Source organism: Rosa rugosa, chromosome 2 (assembly GCF_958449725.1).
Source record: "Rosa rugosa chromosome 2, drRosRugo1.1, whole genome shotgun sequence".
In the NCBI taxonomy this organism is placed as follows: Eukaryota; Viridiplantae; Streptophyta; class Magnoliopsida; order Rosales; family Rosaceae; genus Rosa; species Rosa rugosa.
Window position 1 is genome coordinate 18,216,182 of NC_084821.1, and position 18,702 is coordinate 18,234,883.

General features: G+C 38.7%; 2 protein-coding genes across 2 annotated transcripts; both read right to left on the reverse strand.

Annotated features, from left to right (window-relative positions):
- Positions 1-5,084: 5,084 nt before the first annotated feature.
- Positions 5,085-10,787, reverse strand: LOC133732110 (ABC transporter A family member 2-like). Its single transcript, XM_062159577.1, has 16 exons — positions 10,344-10,787; positions 9,549-9,780; positions 9,280-9,449; positions 8,966-9,151; positions 8,783-8,878; positions 8,501-8,701; positions 8,244-8,400; positions 7,929-8,155; positions 7,459-7,576; positions 7,289-7,365; positions 7,079-7,168; positions 6,784-6,927; positions 6,395-6,700; positions 6,238-6,318; positions 5,584-5,760; positions 5,085-5,459 (listed from the first exon to the last, which is right to left on the reverse strand). The coding sequence occupies exons 1-16, from the start codon at positions 10,710-10,712 to the stop codon at positions 5,202-5,204; spliced, it is 2,889 nt and encodes a 962-aa protein (XP_062015561.1). The 5' UTR covers positions 10,713-10,787; the 3' UTR covers positions 5,085-5,201.
- A 2,212-nt stretch (positions 10,788-12,999) lies between these two features.
- On the reverse strand, positions 13,000-14,253 carry LOC133730477 (F-box protein CPR1-like). Its single transcript, XM_062158058.1, has one exon. It carries the CDS (start codon positions 14,251-14,253, stop codon positions 13,000-13,002), a length of 1,254 nt encoding a protein of 417 aa, XP_062014042.1.
- Between the last annotated feature and the right edge of the window lie 4,449 nt (positions 14,254-18,702).

Genomic DNA, 18,702 nt, shown 5'->3' on the forward strand with positions numbered 1-18,702 from the left:
TTCCAGATACATTCTGTTGACAAATGATGGAGAGCCTGAATGCTTTGAGGAGGCAAAGACTCATGCAGACAGTGATAAGTGGATGTTGGCAATGAAGTCTGAGATGGAGTCCTTATTGAAGAATGGCACCTATGAGTTGGTGGAGCTTCCTAAAGGCAGAAAAGCACTCAAAAATAAATGGTTGTTTAAGTTGAAGAGAGATGAGAATGAACAGTTGACAAAGTTCAAGGCTCGCTTGGTTGTGAAAGGTTTTGGGCAGAAGGAAGGAGTAGATTTTGACGAGATCTTCTCACCAGTTGTCAAGATGACTTCTATTAGAGTTATTTTGGGCATGGCAGCTAGCATGGATCTTGAGATGGAGCAGTTAGATGTGAAAACGGTATTTCTTCATGGTGATTTGGAAGAAGAAATATACATGGAGCAACCAAAAGGTTTCAAAGTTGAGGGAAAGGAGAACATGGTTTGCAAGTTGAAGAAAAGTTTATACGGGCTTAAGCAAGCGCCAAGGCAATGGTACAAGAAATTTGACTCATTCATGATGGGTCATGGGTACAAGAGAACTGATGCAGATCCATGTGTGTATATTCAACAGTTTACTGGAGGTAACTTCATAATTTTGTTGCTCTATGTTGATAGTGGGCCAAGACGTTTCTATGATTCGCAAGTTGAAAGCAGATTTATCAACGTCATTTGATATGAAAGACTTAGGGCCAGCTAAGCAGATTTTGGGCATGGAGATTACTCGTGACAGGCAAATGAAGAAAGGATTAAATTCTGTTTAGTCCCTGTACTATGACCATTTTTTCGTTTCAGTCTCTAACATTCTCAATTAATCTGAAAAGTCCCTAACGTCAAAATTTCCGTCTGATTGGTCCCTCCCGCGTCAAATTAGGAGTTGGCCTTAGGTGAAATGTCAAATATACCCCTCTGTTATTTCTTTTTCCTTTTTAATTTCTTTTTCTCCTTTTTTTTTCTTTTTCCTTTTTAATTTCTTTTTTTTTCTTTTTTCTTTTTCCTTTTTCATTTCTTTTTTGCTTTTTTATTTTTTATTTATCCTTTTTAATTTCTTTTTTTTTTCCTTTTTTATTTTTTCTTTTTCCTTTTTAATGACCATCGCATCCTGCTGCATCGGTAGCGCCACGTCGGCGAACCAATCCAGATCGACCCGAAACCCCAATTCTTGTTCTCCATGCCGGCGGCCCTTTTTTTTTTCTTTTTTCTTTTTCCTTTTCCTTTTCCTTTTTTTGTTTTTCTTTTTAATTTCTTTTTTCTTTTTTCTTTTCTTTTTTCTTTTTTCTTTTTCTTTTTTAATGACCATCGTATCATGCTGCATCGGTAGCGCCACGTCGGCGAACCAATCCAAATCGACCCGAAACCCCAATTATTATTCTCCACGCCGGCGGCCATTTTCCTTTTCCATCACTATTCTTCTTCTTCACTTCTGGTTTTGGTCAACTTGGCCATCAAAAACCATCATTTCAACCGGACCCAAAATCCAAATCACCATTTTGAGCAAGACCCAAAAACCTCAGGGTCTGAAAAAATGGTAGTTTTCAGTGAAAAGTTTCCAGATTGAGGCTTGATGTGGAGAGAGAAAGTGAGATTTGAGTGGGAGAGAGAGAAGTAGGCTGTGAAAACAAGAGGGGAGTGGTTTAGCGGCAAATTTCCGAGCTGATTGGGATCTGCTTGTGTTTGGGAGATGGCGTCGGCGATGATGGAGGCAAGGGCGGATCCCAACAGAGGGAGATGGCTTCAGAGAAGGTGAAGAAGTGATCGATCAGCTCCTAGCCTCTTGCTTTTGCTCGATGTCCATCTCTGCACCGCCAAGCTAGATCTTTGCTGGGTTTGGTTTCTATTTGGGGAGAGAAACAGATGGGTAGTGGAGTTTGATCGGAATGGGATTGGTGGGTTGAGGAAGGAGAAAGTAGGCAAAATGAAAAGAAAAAAAAAAGGAAAAAAAGAAATTAAAAAGGAACAAGAAAAAAAGAAGAAAAAGCAAAAAAGAAATTAAAAAGGAAAAAAAGGAAAAAAATAAAAAAGGAACAAGAAAAAAAGAAGAAAAAGCAAAAAAGATATTAAAAAGAAAAAAGGAAAAAAGGAAAAAAAGAAATTAAAAAGAAAAAAGAAAAAAAAAGGAGAAAAAGAAATTAAAAAGAAAAAATAAAAATAAAAGGAGAAAAAGAAATTAAAAAGGAAAAATAAATAATAGAGGGGTATATTGGACATTTTACCTAAGACCAACTTCTAATTTGTCGCGGGAGGGACCAATCAGACGGAAATTTTGACGTTAGGGACTTTTCAGATTAATTGAGAATGTCAGGGACTGAAACGAAAAAAGGGTCATAGTACAGGGACTAAACATAATTTAATCCATGAAGAAATTATGGCTGTCACAGGAGAGGTATGTTGAACGGGTGCTTGAAAGGTTCAACATGAAAGAAGCTAAGCCAGTAAGCTCACCTCTAGGCAATCATTTCAAGTTAAGCAGATTATTATGCCCAACTACACAAGTGGAGAAGGATAAGATGACAGGTATCCCTTATTCATCAGCTGTTGGTAGTCTTATGTATGCCATGGTATGCACTCGCCCAGATATTGCACATGCAGTTGGTGTTGTTAGTAGATATCTTTCTAACCCTGGCAGAGAGCATTGGGAAGCTGTTAAGTGGATACTTACATATTTGAGGGGCACCTCAAAGTTGTGTTTGTGTTTTGGTGGATCAGAACGGATCTTGGAAGGTTTCACAGATGCAGATTTGGCAGGAGACCTTGATAATAGAAAGTCCACTTCTGGATACTTATTTACATTTTCTGGGGGAGCTGTGTCATGGCAGTCCAAGTTACAGAAGTGTGTTGCCTTATCCACCACAGAATCTGAGTACATAGCAGCAAATGAAGCAGGCAAGGAAATGTTATGGCTGCAAAGGTTCGTTTAAGAGTTGGGTGTGAAGCAAGAAAATTATGTGGTGCATTGTGATAGTCAAAGTGCTATTCACTTGAGCAAAAATTCAGTGTATCAACCCCGCACTAAGCACATTGATCATCGTTATCATTGGATTCGAGATGCAGTGTCAAAGAAGTTTTTCCAGTTGAGAAAAATTCACACCAACAAGAATATTTCAGATATGTTGACTAAAGTTGTTCCCAAGCAGAAGCTGGAGTTTTGCATTAAGGCTGCTGGGATGGACTTCCATTGAGAAGTCATGGTACCCATGGTCTAGAGGGGGAGATTGTTGAATATTCTAGACCATGTGACTTTTGGGTTCTCCCATAGAGATAGTTATTGTCTCTACACATTCCTATGCAAGTTTCTTGAAGGATTCATGAATATGGAAGATTCATGAATGAGTATTCATTGGAAGAGTTGAATGGAGCATTAATGAAGACATCTAGAGGGTTCCTCCTTAGCCTATATAAGGAGAGGTCATTTGCTCATTCTAATCATCAATCCAATCTCATCTTCATCCAAGTAGAGAGTGAAGAGTGTCCACTTCAAGTTGAGAGTGTTGTAGTTGTTAGGTAGCAAAACAAGTGAGAGAGAGAGTTTCCTTCAAGTAGTGTTCTTGAAGTTGTGTATCTCTTGTACCCATCTTATCATAGTGGAAGTTCTTGTTGTTGCTGCCCCGTGGACGTAGGCACCTTGCCGAACCACGTTATATCCGGTGTTCTCTTTCCATTACTTTTTTTATTATTTCTTTGCATATTATCCTTTTGTGGTTGGAGTTATTATTTCCATTCTATTAATTTTCCCAACAATTTGGTTAATCTTTAATCAAAGAGATTCTTTCCTAATTGGAGTCTAATTAGGGTTGGCATTGCTTCCTCATATATAGCATGAAAAACACACGGTGAAGGCACCAAAGTGATGCAAGAATTATTTGGAGAGTCTTGCTTGAGATTGTGCTTTTATAAGAGATCTAAACACTTGTTCCTTGTTTAAGTGTTATAGGTCATTTGTTCATGTGCATGGAGTCGCTTGAGATCTGAAGAGTTTCTGTGAAGCAAGAAGAGTGATAGTCGAAGAACAATCAAGTGAAGAAGGAGTTCAAGATTGAAGACAGACTTTGTATTAGTTTTGTCTATTCATTGTAGCCGCGCTAGTGCTATTTGAAGTTGTAAAGAACATATATTTCGTCATAAATTAATTGTTCTTTTTTTTGGGTTCTCAAGAGTAAGAGCCCCGCAGTGTTTTTAATCTCATATTTGAGGTTTTCACTGCGTAACCAAAATCTGGTGTTCTGTTTGTTAATTTTGGTTTCTGCTGCCTAGTAAGAATTGATCCATAGCTTGCAATCCCCGTTTTCCAGAAAACACATTCTGTCCTTATATTTTCACAATGTATGCGGAAAATAAAGACAGACCAAGCCATTCATAGTCTATGCATTGTAGACACAAGAATACTTGGTCAGTGGTGTGGGAAGTTTCAGAAGGTGGTTGGTGCTTGGTAGTGGACTTCCTTCTTGGTGGATTTGTACTGAGAAGAAATGTTGTTGCTTTGTGGTTCGGTCCCAAGTGGTGAGAAGGAGATTACTGTGCTTGTTGCTATTGAAGTTTCGGTGAGTTTCGATAAATGAAGGGTTACGGGTGAGAGCACAGCAAGATTTGCATACGCACCTGAAGCGCATCAGGGACTTGCCTGGTAGCCTTGGGAGTATATGAAAGCATGTAATTACGTTTGGGAGCTCCGGAAGCATGGGATATTATGATTCAAAAGTATTTTGGTGAATGGAAAAACTTTGCAGCTTCATAGTTTTATGAATTTTTATCAGAAAGCGAATATGCTGACTAAGGCTACGTTGCTTCGCGTTATCCGCGAGACTCTGAATAAACAACATATATATACTTGGTTTTAGTTAATAAGACCATACAAAGAGAACATTCAGCTGCTTGAGACAAAACAAACAAGAAGAAGAAAGCTGCTAACTCACAAAGGCTACGACTTAAACGTAATTATTTATCATTGCAAGAAAAATTAATTGCCGAACTAGCTGAAAAGCTCCACCGTTAAACATCCGTATATCTGTGTGTGTGTGTGTGTGTGTGTGTGTGTGGGTTTGGGTGGGGGTTTGGGGTTGAGAAGAATCTTAAAATAAATATGTGATCGATAATATGTGAAATTCTAAATGGCTATGTACTCACAATGGAGGAACTCGTGAAATATACAACTAATATGTACATTTGGTAACATATGACCAAGTGTATCAATGAGAGGTGGTGGTATTACTGATTTGATCAGGGTGGATTACAACTCCATGAACTGGTAACAGATTGCGGCGTGAAGTAGGTGCCAAGGAAGGCATTGGTTCAACATTTGGAGGTATTGGAGTTTCAGGTGAGTGGCCTGAAATGCAGAGGGAACCGGAATCATCTTGCACCCAGTAAACTTCTACCATAACTCCTCTTGGATTTTCTGTGGATTCTGTACCGGGAATCCCAATAAACCTAGCTCCTACAGGTATCTGCAAAACCATTGAGATACATTAGGAAGAGAAAATTGAGAGAATAAATTATCAAGTGATTTTATACTTGATGTAAACATATCTTGCTACAGAAGTAATTAAAAGAGAAAGAAGCTGCACTTACCTCGATTAAGGCTCCGGATGTTAATGTGAGAGTGACCAACCTCCCCTCAGCCGTAGCAGTTTCTAGCTCTGCCTGCCTTGCAATATTCAAGAAAACTTCTTCAAGAGTTGTAAGACCCAGTTGGATGTCTGAGATACCAAACTCAATTTCTCTATCTTGAAGCTCCTTAAAAAATTTCTGAAGATTATAAAAAACAAGAAATAAGAACAATAGAACATTTACGAACTTCTATAGTGAGACTTCTTTTGTTAAGAAAAGGTCATTCATACTAATTATTATTATTATTATTATTTTGAACAGTACTAGTTTTGAAACATGAGATATACTTAGTATAGCAAATATAAATACAACTCCTATGGACATAAGCAATAAGAGTATTGAGGAACATTCACATGAAACTACATAATAAACAATTGAAGCATCTTGGCAAGCATGTCAAATGTAATATTAAAGAAGTATATAAGAAGTATAAATCAGTCAATATCAAATTACTTGATGCCAATATTTACAGTATCTTATTTCAATTCAACCGCCACATCATAGGAGGATACTATGCCATCCTTCTTCTACTGGGTTTCAGTAGAAGAACCAAAACAAAAACTTTGAAAGGAAACAGTAGATTTGAAAGGTATAAGAAAAAAAGTAGAAGATTACCGTCAGAAGTGCCTCTCTGTCATGAGGAATAACAAAAGTCAGAAAGGCTTTGTTCTCTTCTTTCGGTAAAACATCCAAATGCTGTCAAATATTTTCCATGTTAGCATTAACCTTTGTACGCATAGATAAGTACAAACCATTTTCGAAATAAACATACATATTTAAAGAACTGCTTCACTGCCTCATGGTGAGGTGTAGTAAGTGCATCCCCATGTGGAGGGCTTTGTCCATTGGTGCTTTCACTGAAACTAACAGTAGCAATAAAGCCAGTACCAAACCGTGATTTCAGCCTGATTGAAGTACCAATGCAACGGAGCCTACCCTTTGCCATTATTCCTATCCTATCACTTAAAATGTCAGCTTCTTCCATTGAGTGAGTGGTTAGGACAATTGCACGCCCCTTTTTTGCATCCTCAATGATGTCCCACACATGTCTTCTAGTTATTGGATCCATACCAGTTGTCTGCATGCATAAATTATATTACAGAAAAAAAGATAGAGTAGATGAACTTGTAAAGGAAAAAAAAAAAATTCTGATTTCCATACCGGTTCATCTAAGATGACTAACTTTGGATCACCAATAAGGGCTATTGCCACACTTAAGCGACGTTTCATTCCTCCACTGTAACTCCCAGCTCTAATTTTGGCTGCCTCGGTGAGTCTTACTTCTACCAATGACTTCTGAGCAACCTGCAGTTGAGAAAGAGCATTCAACTTATTCAGAACAGAAGATCATTCTTGTCCAGGGAACAAAAATGAAAGATCAAAGCATGTTGAATCCCTTATTCAAATCAGTGTAGTCCATATGCATGGCATAAAAGAAATTTAGTGTAGCACATACCACTTTTATTGAAGCTGGGGATAGGCCTTTAATACTAGCAAACAGGTGGAGGTGCTCTTGCCCAGACAATGCATCCCAAAGAATATCAAACTATGACAAGAGGCACAGTAGAGATAAGTCGGTCTAATTTTTTGAAATGAGTTGTTACAACATGGTGATAAATGATAACTATCTAATGCTAATATCTGTTAATGTAGGAGGAAAAGGTACCTGCGGACAAACTCCTATAATTTGCCGAATTTTAGCCATGCCAACAGAGCTTCGAACAGAGTTCCTATAAATCAATGCTGTTACAAGACAATTTACAATATTATCATATGACTTCACCTTGGTAAATTTCTGATTGAATGAGCCAAAAGTAATGTAATTATAGGTCTTACCATCTCCGCCAGTAACAGGTGTGATGCCAGTCAAACAATTGATTGTGGTGGTCTTCCCAGCTCCATTTGGCCCAAGTAAACAAAATAGCTGATTCTTGGAAAAATTCACCCATAGACCCTGTATTTAGGAACAAATGAATTGTTAAGATTTTGATTCCAGTTGGGACAGCTATGATCAGGGTAGCTGCAGTAAAGTAGGCACGGGTATCAACGTCTAAGCCCACAGTAAACATATGATGAGCCCAAACAAGAAATCCAAGAACAACTATACTGAGTACATTACTTAATTGAAAAACCTCACCCTATACACTGCCCCTGTACTGTATTTTTTGTCTTTAAGCAGTGACAACTAATGAGAATTGAGAAAGATGGGAGAAACATTGATCATGAAATACAGACTTAAACAAGGTGAAGTCCTTTAGTGTCTACATACTTCCTCTGAAAAATACAACTCAGAAAAGGTTCTTTACCTTCAGAGCATGGTAAGGTGACGTGCTCTTGCATCTACAGCAACCAATATTTGTGGTCCCTGGATATGATTTTGAGAGGCCACGTATCTGAACTGCAATATTTGGATCAACTATGCCCTCGCTAGTTTGTTGTTTTACAATGTTCTCTTCTTCAAGTACATCTTCATCATCCGGAGTAAGTGGCTCCTGTTCTGGAACTGAACCTATGCAACTGCAAATGCCACCCTCTATGAAAGAGAGGAGAAGCACGAAGTAATAAGTACCATTCAACAAATGGAAACTGAAGCACAAACTGAATTACAGTCTTATTAATACCTTCCACTTTTCCACCCTTCCCTAGCCAGTACCCAGGATTTAAAAAGTAAAAAACTGATTTTCTGACACCAGATACATTTGGGATGATATTATCGAAGTAGATAGCCAATACAAACCAGAGAAAGAATGTTGCCGCCAGCCATTTAAAAATGTCACTCTGTCAAAAATTTAAAGAGAAATATTAATAGTTATGAGCTAATCAAATGGACTTAAGCTATAGTTCAAGCTTGAGATTGACTAACAATATGATAACATACAATTGTTATAACGCAGTCCGTTTCATTTGGTGGACACTTTGTTATTCCACTCCATTTTATGCCCATATCATAAGGGGGAGATGTTGCACCAGAGAGTATCTCTAGAGCTTTGGCAAGAAGATTTGGCGGGAATAATGACCACATTATTCTATACCTTTTGCGGATGTTTTGGCTGTAGGGAAATCCAGCGGCTGTGACAATCTGCGATGAAAAAATGGGTTCTGTTATTACCATTGAACCAATAACCCCTAATCTATAAATTTCAAACCTGAGGAAGCTTGCCTGGGTGACAGATCCAACAATATATATGGAGAAACCCACAGTTGTTGATGAAGATGACTTGCTTATGAATGCCGATAACATAAAGGCAAAACCAATCTGGCAATAATGTTAAGAGAGAAGGGGTCAAAGGATCAGCAAGAACAAGTGTAAATTAAAGCAAGTAATTGCAAGATACAGACTTACCATATTGAGTTGAAAAAGAAAGAAAATGAGGAAGATGACCGCAAAATTGTTTTTCAGGAACATATCAAACTGAAATATGATTCCAAACAGAGTGATGAAAAGTGATGAGAGAAGTGTGATAATTCCCTCCCATGTGAGCCATGAGAACCAGTATGCAGAGTCATAAAGACCCATAATTGTCATTGCCTGCAGGGCAGAACACATACAGCGGTAAATAACTAATTGATTTTGTAAATGCAAAGCAATGCTAGGCATACTTAAGGTCCATCTAACCAGACAAGCATTCATCAATTGAAGTTGTTTACAGTCATTACCTGTCGAAGCTTTAGTTCTTTTTCTGTGATCAAAGAACTCATTTGAAACACAAAACCAAACATGGAAGTTGCAAGAAAGAAGGTCGGCCCTACTGTCTGCAATGCAGAGGGAATCTCCCTTGAAGGGTGTGCAAATTCTTTTAGCGCAACAACCCAGCTGAAGTTTGGAACTGAACACAAGTCATTATGTGAGTGCTAAGCTCTTGGTGATAGTCATGCAAGTAAAACTTTCTGCAAAATAATACATGGGGACTATTGGGAACAGATACCTCCAATTAAAGACCTAGCAATTTCACGCTCTGCAGCAATCTGAAGGGGAATTTGAAATTTGAATGTGGGATCCTCAAATTGCCCTTGTTTTGCAAGAGTAGTAGAGTTGGTCTGTATGCCATAACTAATAACACTAGCATTTCTTTCCACAAAATGCAAAGCTCCGGGGCAGTACATAGGATTACTAAATAGCCATACATCTACATCAGCTTTTGTTTTAAATGATTTGACCTGCGCATAAAGCAGGAGGAGAGTAATTACATGACTTTGATGATCTTTCAGACTGCTTTCGAAGGATCTTCCTTTGAAAAGAACATATTAACACTATCACATACATTATTTAAAAATATATACATATAAAAAATAATAATAATAATACCAGCTAAGCTTTATTTGGCTAACAGATAAAACCCAACCAACCTACCTATCTCCGAGAACCCTAAAACCATAAACTTTAGCATTTCAATTTTGGATCTTCCACTTCTTTTACTTTTGAACCAAACCCTGATCGTTTAATTTCAATCATGAACCTTACAACACTCGCTCAAAACCAATTTTGGACAACTGACCACATTTTCTTAGACAATGCTACTTATCATTGACTTTTCTTGAATATTTCCCCAAGTTTTGACTAAATCAAACAGAATATATGCCTTCCTCTAAATCTAAGCAAAGACCAAATTAAATGCAGCCACACAAATAACGTGCCTTACTGCTATGCAATTAAAACTCCACTCCTTCAGTTTCTGGTAACCAAACACAACAAACAACAAACAGAAAAAAATCTTTAGTACCTTTATCGACGGAATCGGCCGGCCGGGATTGTTAGCCATGATAGCAGTGGCAATGCTCCGAATCCTAGGGCTGTCATTTCCGCTCCACACAAAGTCAAAGCAGGGCTTGTGGATGTAGTACTTGTCCTCGCACGGCGGGATCGGCGGCGCAACCAGAGGCTGGGGATCGGTTACGCTCTTGTAAGTGGTGGAGGAGGCGAATCGAGCCATCATGGCCTTCTGGATACAGAAGAGGAGGAAGACGAAGAACAAGGACGAGAAGAGCTGGAGGAACGTCGCCGCCTTCTTCCGCCATGCCAGCAGCAGGTTCTTCCGGAACAGAGCCTTGAATTGCTGAAACAGCAATGGGACTCCGCTCTGCAAATCCATGGCGGATTCTGAGAGGTTTTGGGCTACGGATTTGAGCGTTTGATTTCTGAGAGTCTCGACATTTTTTAAGTAATGGGGTTTTGGGGGGTATTTATAGTGGGGGGGGATGAACTGAGGGGGGTGAAGTGGTTTAAGCATTTGTGATAGATTTACGGATTTGCCACTGGGTTTTACTTGGTACTAGAGCTGACATCGGATGTTATTTTTTTTGTTTTTTTTCTGCTTCTTTAGTCAAAGTATGTGAAATTTCGTGATGTTTTGCGAGGGGTCACTTAACCTCTTGCGTGACCCAACGTTCAAGAGATAGATATTGTTGTTAAAAGAAAAAAGTTGGTAAGAACTTTTTTTTATTTCAAGCCAAATTGTTCAACTTTCAAGGATTAGGATCGGTCTATTTTTTATCTATATACATTTTTTTTAAGAAAAAATTTAGAAATATATATATATATATATATATATATACATGATATAAACAAAACTTTCATTTTCTGTTTGGACAAGAAAAGTCATTCAAAGAAGGTTGATTTTACAAATGCGGGAATTAGCTAGGAAAAAACATAATCTGGTGTATAAGTTTAGAAACTAAAGTCAACACGCACAAATTTCTCTATATGATGTAATCATGTGCACAATAGCATTAGTTTCGAGACAACTATTTATAATTTTGTTATAGTGTAATGCGTTATACTTTGTTTCTGTTACAATAGCATTAGTTTCGAGACAACTATTTATAATTTTGTTATAGTGTAATGCGTCATACTTTGTTTCTATTACGATTTAGCTAGTGTCATCTAGTAATTATGATTTTTGATGTAATTAGCAAACTAGCTCATTGACTTAATAATTTTTGTTAGTTTTGATTTAGTGTTGTATAAATATATTTCGAGTTAAATAATGCAATGTGAAAAAGAAATCCTCTATCTTGTGACACCACAAAATAAATCTCTTTTTTAGTTAAATTATTAATTCCTTGGCCATTAGCTTGATTTCCATAATATTAAAATTTCCAAAAATAACCCACCTTATGCCATTAAAATGATTTTTAACCTTGGTCAGCTACTCTCTTGGAGGTCACAAGATCGAGTGCTCATTTGTATGAAGCTGCAGGACTAGTACTAATGGAAGCTTAATGGCAGCCAACGGAGTAGAATCCTTGATACTGAGAGTCTAAGACCACAGATTTTGAACAGCCCGAGGAATTTACACAAACAATCAGTGGTACTTGTAAATCTAATGGAGGCTCAATGGCAGCCAACAGAGTAGAATCCAATGATGGTGAAGATACTGAGACCACAGATTTTGAACAGCCCGAGGAATTTAAACAAACAATCAGTAGTACTTGTAAATTGTTAGACTTCGATCTCAACAAACCTGCTCCTTCCGGAGAATAATTAAGGAATCATCGATCAATGTCCATATATATACAAGTATATAGAAATATTAGCTTGTTTTGAAAAAACCTCTAGGGTGTGCACAATAGCTAGCAGCTCAATTGTTTTCTCAATAAGATGAGCTTTGACTGCGGTATCTATTGATAAGGGTTGGGATGTGAGAGGAGTGAGAGTTACTTATATGTACCGTGTTGTCGCCATTGCTTATGGACATAGGCAATTAACTAGAATCGATGGGGTCACTGGGGTGAAATATACAGCTTATGTTGAACTACTAAAGAATGAAAGACATTTCTCTCAAAACATGCTTTTGAGTAATAAACGATGCGCAATTCCATCAATCATATATAGATATAGTATATTGCAGTTACATCAGTATAAAAACCAAAACATGCCCTAGAAACACGTACAATATTATAAGAACTCAATTTAGTAGATTCACCACTTTGATGCAGTTGCATACTCTATTTTGCTCCAAACACAGAACTGCATAATATATTATAGAAACAGTCCCATTTAGAGAGGGACGTCAAACTTTTTGTATAAAAAAGATGACCTCCTCATAACTCAATTATCGGAACCGCACATTAGTTATGTGGATCTTTTCAAGAGTTATCCCTGCAATCGAAATGTAGTTACATAGTAAATGAGATGAAGCTAAAACGATGAATATGCAATGAAAAGATTCGAATAATTTTGTGCTCAATGATGCTTGAATGAGAATGGTTCTGATTATCTGTTGATACCACTAGATGATCAGGAGGTCCTCTGTTTAATACAAGAAAATCCTCTCTGGAATGATAAATTACACACACGCACACATATCACACACATAAATCAACAGAAAAGACTTACGGTGATAGTTTAGATATCCACTGCTCCGCTACCAGTTATGTTCACCCATAAGTCTCTATGTACGTAGCTTGGTTATATGAATCACAAACACGGATCCGAGAAGCAATCCTAGATTTCTTCTTATGTACATTATATAATATAAATGATGATAAGTTCCCTGAATTCCAAGTCATCAGAACTTCACCATTCTGTAAAATAACTATCGGCCCAATGTAATGTATATCAGGAAGTGCTGGAGGTCGAGGTACACAGTCTCTATGAATTTGCACTTTAGTCCAAGATTCCATGACCCCATATTCCTCCATCGTCCAAATTGTAAACAATATAGGGTCCAAGATCACTTCATGGGCACAGTACACAAAGAGAGAATTTCTAATGGTGCTCATTCCTATTTGGGAATATTTGTTGTTAGAAAGAAAGGATAGACGTACCATCTCCAAAAATTTCTCCTCCGCTAAATTAAATAAGATAATTCTTGATGTTGAACTATATTGATAATCACGGCCTTTTTCTATCCAATGTAGGGCTCCGTTTGATAAGCACCCCTGCCCAGATATTTTACCATAATCTCTCAGGTTTCCAACATTCCTCCATGAACCCTTTTTCAGCGTAAAGACCTCGATTTTCGTTGTTGTTGTACCACCCAATATGACCTTGAAATCTTCAGTTGTAGAATCATAACCGAATCCATAAAACATATCACCCCAATTAGCATCACTAACAGTTTGTTCTGGTAACTTGCTGGCATCTCCGGCACAAGGGTTCCATAGAAAAACCCCGCCGCAGCGAGCTTTCAGGCATATCAAACCATTGCAAGAACCCACAATAACTTCCAAAATTCCCGGAATATCAAGCTCTTTGCTTGCAGTGTGGCCAACAAAATTCTTCAACGAGTCAACCAACATGGATTCCGGATGATGTTCTAAGAAGTTCTTATTGTGTAAGAACAGGAGCCTAATTGTGCAGTTAGTACTGTTGTCGATCCCATTGATTGCGTGGTTGAGGTGCTTCTTAACAAAATAAGAACTGGAGATTAGAGCACGCCATGACTTGCAAACAGAACGACACCGTAGTAAATATTTCACTGGTAGCCTTGACAGTATCTCTACAATAATATCGTCGTTCCAGCTCTCTGAACATAAGCAAGGTTGTTTATTAAGCACGCCGCCTGAGAAGAACAGTTGCCGGAGCCAATTTCGAAGGCGGTCTGCACTGTAAATTTGTGATGGTGGTGGCGGCATGCGATTGCATATGGCCATACACCCTGCCATAAGCCCTAAATTTAAGGTTTCCATGACTGTGAGGTTTATTGTTAATTATTTGATTTGCAGCTGGTGTGTATACATCTGCCGTTATAAAGAAAGGTGGGGTTTTTTTTTTTAGGGTAATGTCACAAAAGTCTAATTTTACCACAATTGTTTATATTTTTCTCTCTTTATTTCCCATAAATAATTTTTTGTTCTTTTTCTTTTCTTTTTCAGTGATTTTTGTTTTTTTTGTTTCTTTCTATTTATTGTTTTGCCTCCTTCCTTTTATCTCTTAGAAATTGCTGTTTGTGGTCTTCCTCTCGACCCCGAGTCTGAGAGTAATATAACTTGAACAACAAGATTATAGGTCAGAGATTACTCTTATAACTTGAACGCAACAAGATGGATTATAGGTGTAATCGATCCAAACATATAGTAATCAAATATTTTTATTCAAAGATCAATTATTAAAAGAGATTAAAAATAGAATCCAAACAAGTTGTTCTTGTTTGGCATCCTTGCCGGAGTGAGGCCCTATTTGAGAGTAGATCAAATAAAACAACTTACACAGTATCCAACCTAAGTGCAATCAAAAATTTTGGAGCAATCTGTTATGAATCTTTTGTTAATTAAGTTTCCTACTCTAATCAGGTTGTTGCTGTGAGAGTGTGAGGTTATTTGTTTTTTGTAATAGTCACCTCTAGTTTCTTGACATGTGTCATGTGCCAGCTTGCACCTTGTTTTTTTTTTTTTTTTTTTATGATTAGCTTGCACCTTGTTGCTTGGTATTTAGTTATTTACAGGTTGTTTTGCTTTGTTGAAGGAATCTATCAAATCAAAAATCTGCATTTCTAATTACTTAGGGTTTCTCTTAATTTTCTTCTTTCCTTTTGAAACGATGTTATTTCCTAACTTTCATCTCAGGGATCCTAACACAATCTCTGTATCATCTTTCGGTTGTTGATTTCCATGTGTTTTTTTGGCACACGATTTCGAATCTGACTTCGAATTGAATCGAAGTTTATGAGATTTCACAAAGTACAGAAACAACAAACAAAGAGTGTAGGGGAGTGTTAATCACAAGTTTCGTTGTGGGAGATGAAGGTAAGTGGGTCGAAGGGCTGAGAGGAGTATGGGATCAGATCGGATCGCCATGGCTGCCGGAGTGGGATCTGGTTGCCGGTTCGATCGGGTTTGGCGACGGTAACGCATCGGGGGTGACGTTTGGTGGGGGTGGCTCCATATTGGGTTCGGTGGGCGTTCGACTTCTGCGGCGGCGGCAACATTACCAATGGTTTGGACAGGTTGCTGTTTCGATCTTCCATGGCCGCTGCTGTTGGGTCTGGCTACTGTTTCGATCTGGTATGTGGATTGTTGGAGAGAGACGCTCCAGATTGGGTTGGGTGGGCAGTGTTGGTGGTGGTGCACTAGTGGTGGTTGTTTAAGGGTGGTGGCGACCTGTGAAGGCGGCAGCAACGATAACAAAGAATGGGCTGGGCCATTGGAATGTTCTCTCAACATGAGGTTGGATAGATCGTGGATTTGGACTCAGACTCTGGGCCCACATTGGGCTGATGGTGATTTTACTTTACTTTATTTATTTTGGTTTTTACTTTTAGTAAAATGTGGCTTTATGCCGGTAATAAGTCCCTACCGAGTTGTGGTAGGGCGACGTGGGCTCTGTCCCGGACTGCACACAAACACTTTGTGTGCCTTGTTTGCTCTGGTTAGGCGGTGAGTTCCTTGCTTCGTCAAATGGTCGCAACCTCCCAGTAGCAGGATGAAACTAAGTGACACCGGATTTGTTTTCCGGTGGCAACATAGTGGGAAAGCTGATAGTAATAGTAACTTATGGCTCCGCGTGAGCAATATCTTTCTGGTATGTCACCACCTTTGTAAAGCGAATAGAGTAGCCACAAGTGCACTCTTCGCTAATTGGTGCATGGTAGAATACATATTTTTTGTAGAGACTCTCGTTATTATCTCGGGATGTTCTCCTTATGCTTATTGTAATTTGGGGTTCAGGTATCATGTCCCCCCTATGTATTCTGAGGTTTTATTAATGATCAAGGCTTAAGGGCAGCCGTACTGGCCCTATTTCAAAAAAAAAAAAAAGGATCAAGAATAAGGGAGGAGTCCACTTCCAACCATATATATTTTCAATCTCTAACCCAAACTAGTCCAACCGCTTTAATGACAGCCTTCATTAGATTTTTAAGATTCTCCATGGTTATTTTGTTTTCCAATTTCTTTTTTTTTTTTTCGAAAGGGAGCTGGTGCGGCTGCCCTCAAGCCTTGATTAATGAAACTGCAGAATACAAGGGGGCTTGGAAGGGGGACATAGAGCCTAAACCCCACATTACAATAAGCATCAAGAGAACATCCCAAAATAATATCAGGAGTCTCCACAAAATCTATGTATTCTAACATGCACCAATTAGCAAAGAGTGCTCGATTGGCTACTCTATTTGCTTTGACAAAGCAGTTAAATAATGGAAAGATAACTCTATAACGAAGAAACATCATTACAAATAGCACATCTTTCCTACTATATTGCTGCACTGAAACAAATCTGACGACACTTTGTTTCATCCTGCCACTAGAAGGCTGCGTCCATTTGATCAAGAAAAATCTCGCTACCTCGCTAGGCCAGACAAGACACACTGAGTGTGCATACCGGGACAACGCCCACGTCGCCCTGCCATAAAATGGTAGGGATTTATTACCGGCATAAAGCCACTTGTGTAATAACAATAAAACATTAATGTAAAATAATATGGGTCCAAGGCTAAAGCCCAGGCCCAACATTCACCAAGCCCAAGTAGAAGGCTGCAATGAGCCCAACACCACCTTCTCGTCTGAAACCCATCCGCAATTATACCACCGCCATCACACCTACCACCGTCTGCCACTGACTGTGCGCCTACCAACCATCGAATCGCAGCTCCCAGCCGGCTATAGGACGCCTGCGATCTAAGACTTCCAAAATCCTTTCCACGAAACCCCTTACTTCGATATGCACATAGATCAAAAGTAATTCCCCAACATCTACTTCGATCTGCACACTGATCCTTTGACCTCCAGCAGAGTTGGAATCCAGTAACCCATCGTGGGACACACAGCCCCACCCTCCCACCTTCAATCTTCCGCCGTATCTCTCCACAAAACCCTATAGTCTCAACCGAGAACAACCTGGTACCGTCACCATCACCTCCTCTACTCCAACTTAATTTGTTTATAGAGAACCCACCGTTGTCCATCAAGGACACAATACACTAGAGGTCAAGAGATCACATCGGCCTGCACCTGCCAAGAGCCGACGAGGCCAGAGGCCCACTTCTACTCGGAGGGCGGCCAGACGAGAAGGGAGGAAGGCTGAAAGAAGGGCGCGTTCCTTTAGGCTAGGTTTTTTTTCTTAAGACTTGTAATTTGTTCATAGAGGAATTAATGCGTTTTCCAATTTCAATATAGGTTGTTTATCAATACCAACACTTATATATCACTTGCCTAAACCAATCAACGTAGTGAAGAGAAGTACACAGTGTTTGAATTGAATAAAGTTGTACATGTGCTAAGCATTTAAATAATCAAACTACCTACCACTTTGTTTTACATAAGTTTCAAACAGTTAAAAAGATTTGCATCCAAAAGAGAATCGATATGATGGGACAAAGGTCATAAAGCCCTACATGACACAAGCAGCCTAAGTGCTGCATAGAACCGCCAACAGCGATCATAGCAAGACTTGATTTTGGACAAAAGGAACTCTAACCAGTTCATCGCCATACGCCCTTTGCTAAAAATCCTAGCCACCTTCTAGTCTTCATATATATATATATATATATATATATATTGCTTCGTTTTTCTTGTTCATTCTTCTTCCTAAGTGCCGCATAGAACCGCCAACAACGATCATAGCAAGCCTTGATTCTGGACGAAAGGAACTCTAACCAGTTCATCGCCATACGCCTTTTGCTAAAAATCCTAGGCACCTTCTAGTCTGCATATATTGCTTCCTTTTTCTTTTTCATTCTTCTTAGTACCTTTTTTTTTTTTTTTTTGCAATTCCTACTACTTCAACACATTCTCGTGTAAATTGACTATCTTTTCTTTCCTACGTGCTCTTCCATTTACCTTCACAAAAGATGACATCGATCTAAAGTCTTTTTGAAATACAAGTAACTTTTTTGAAAGGGGAAATGATCATTTACCCAAATTCAAGGTTAGTTAACCCCACTTACCCAAACACTCTAAGAGTTTGACCACTTAAACAACAAGTTACATTCCAACTCTGTCAAAGCAGGCCTGTTTTCTTCAAAATTTCTGACCATTTTGTCCTTTTGTAATTGTTAAGCTTTCAAAATCGTAACAGAATGAGATTTAGAGAGAGAAGCTCCCTGATTTTAGAGAGAGAGAGGATCGGCGCAATTTCTAGAGAGAGAAGCTCCCCAGTTTTTGAGAGAGAAGCTCTGCCATTTTAAAGAGAGAGAGGAGCTG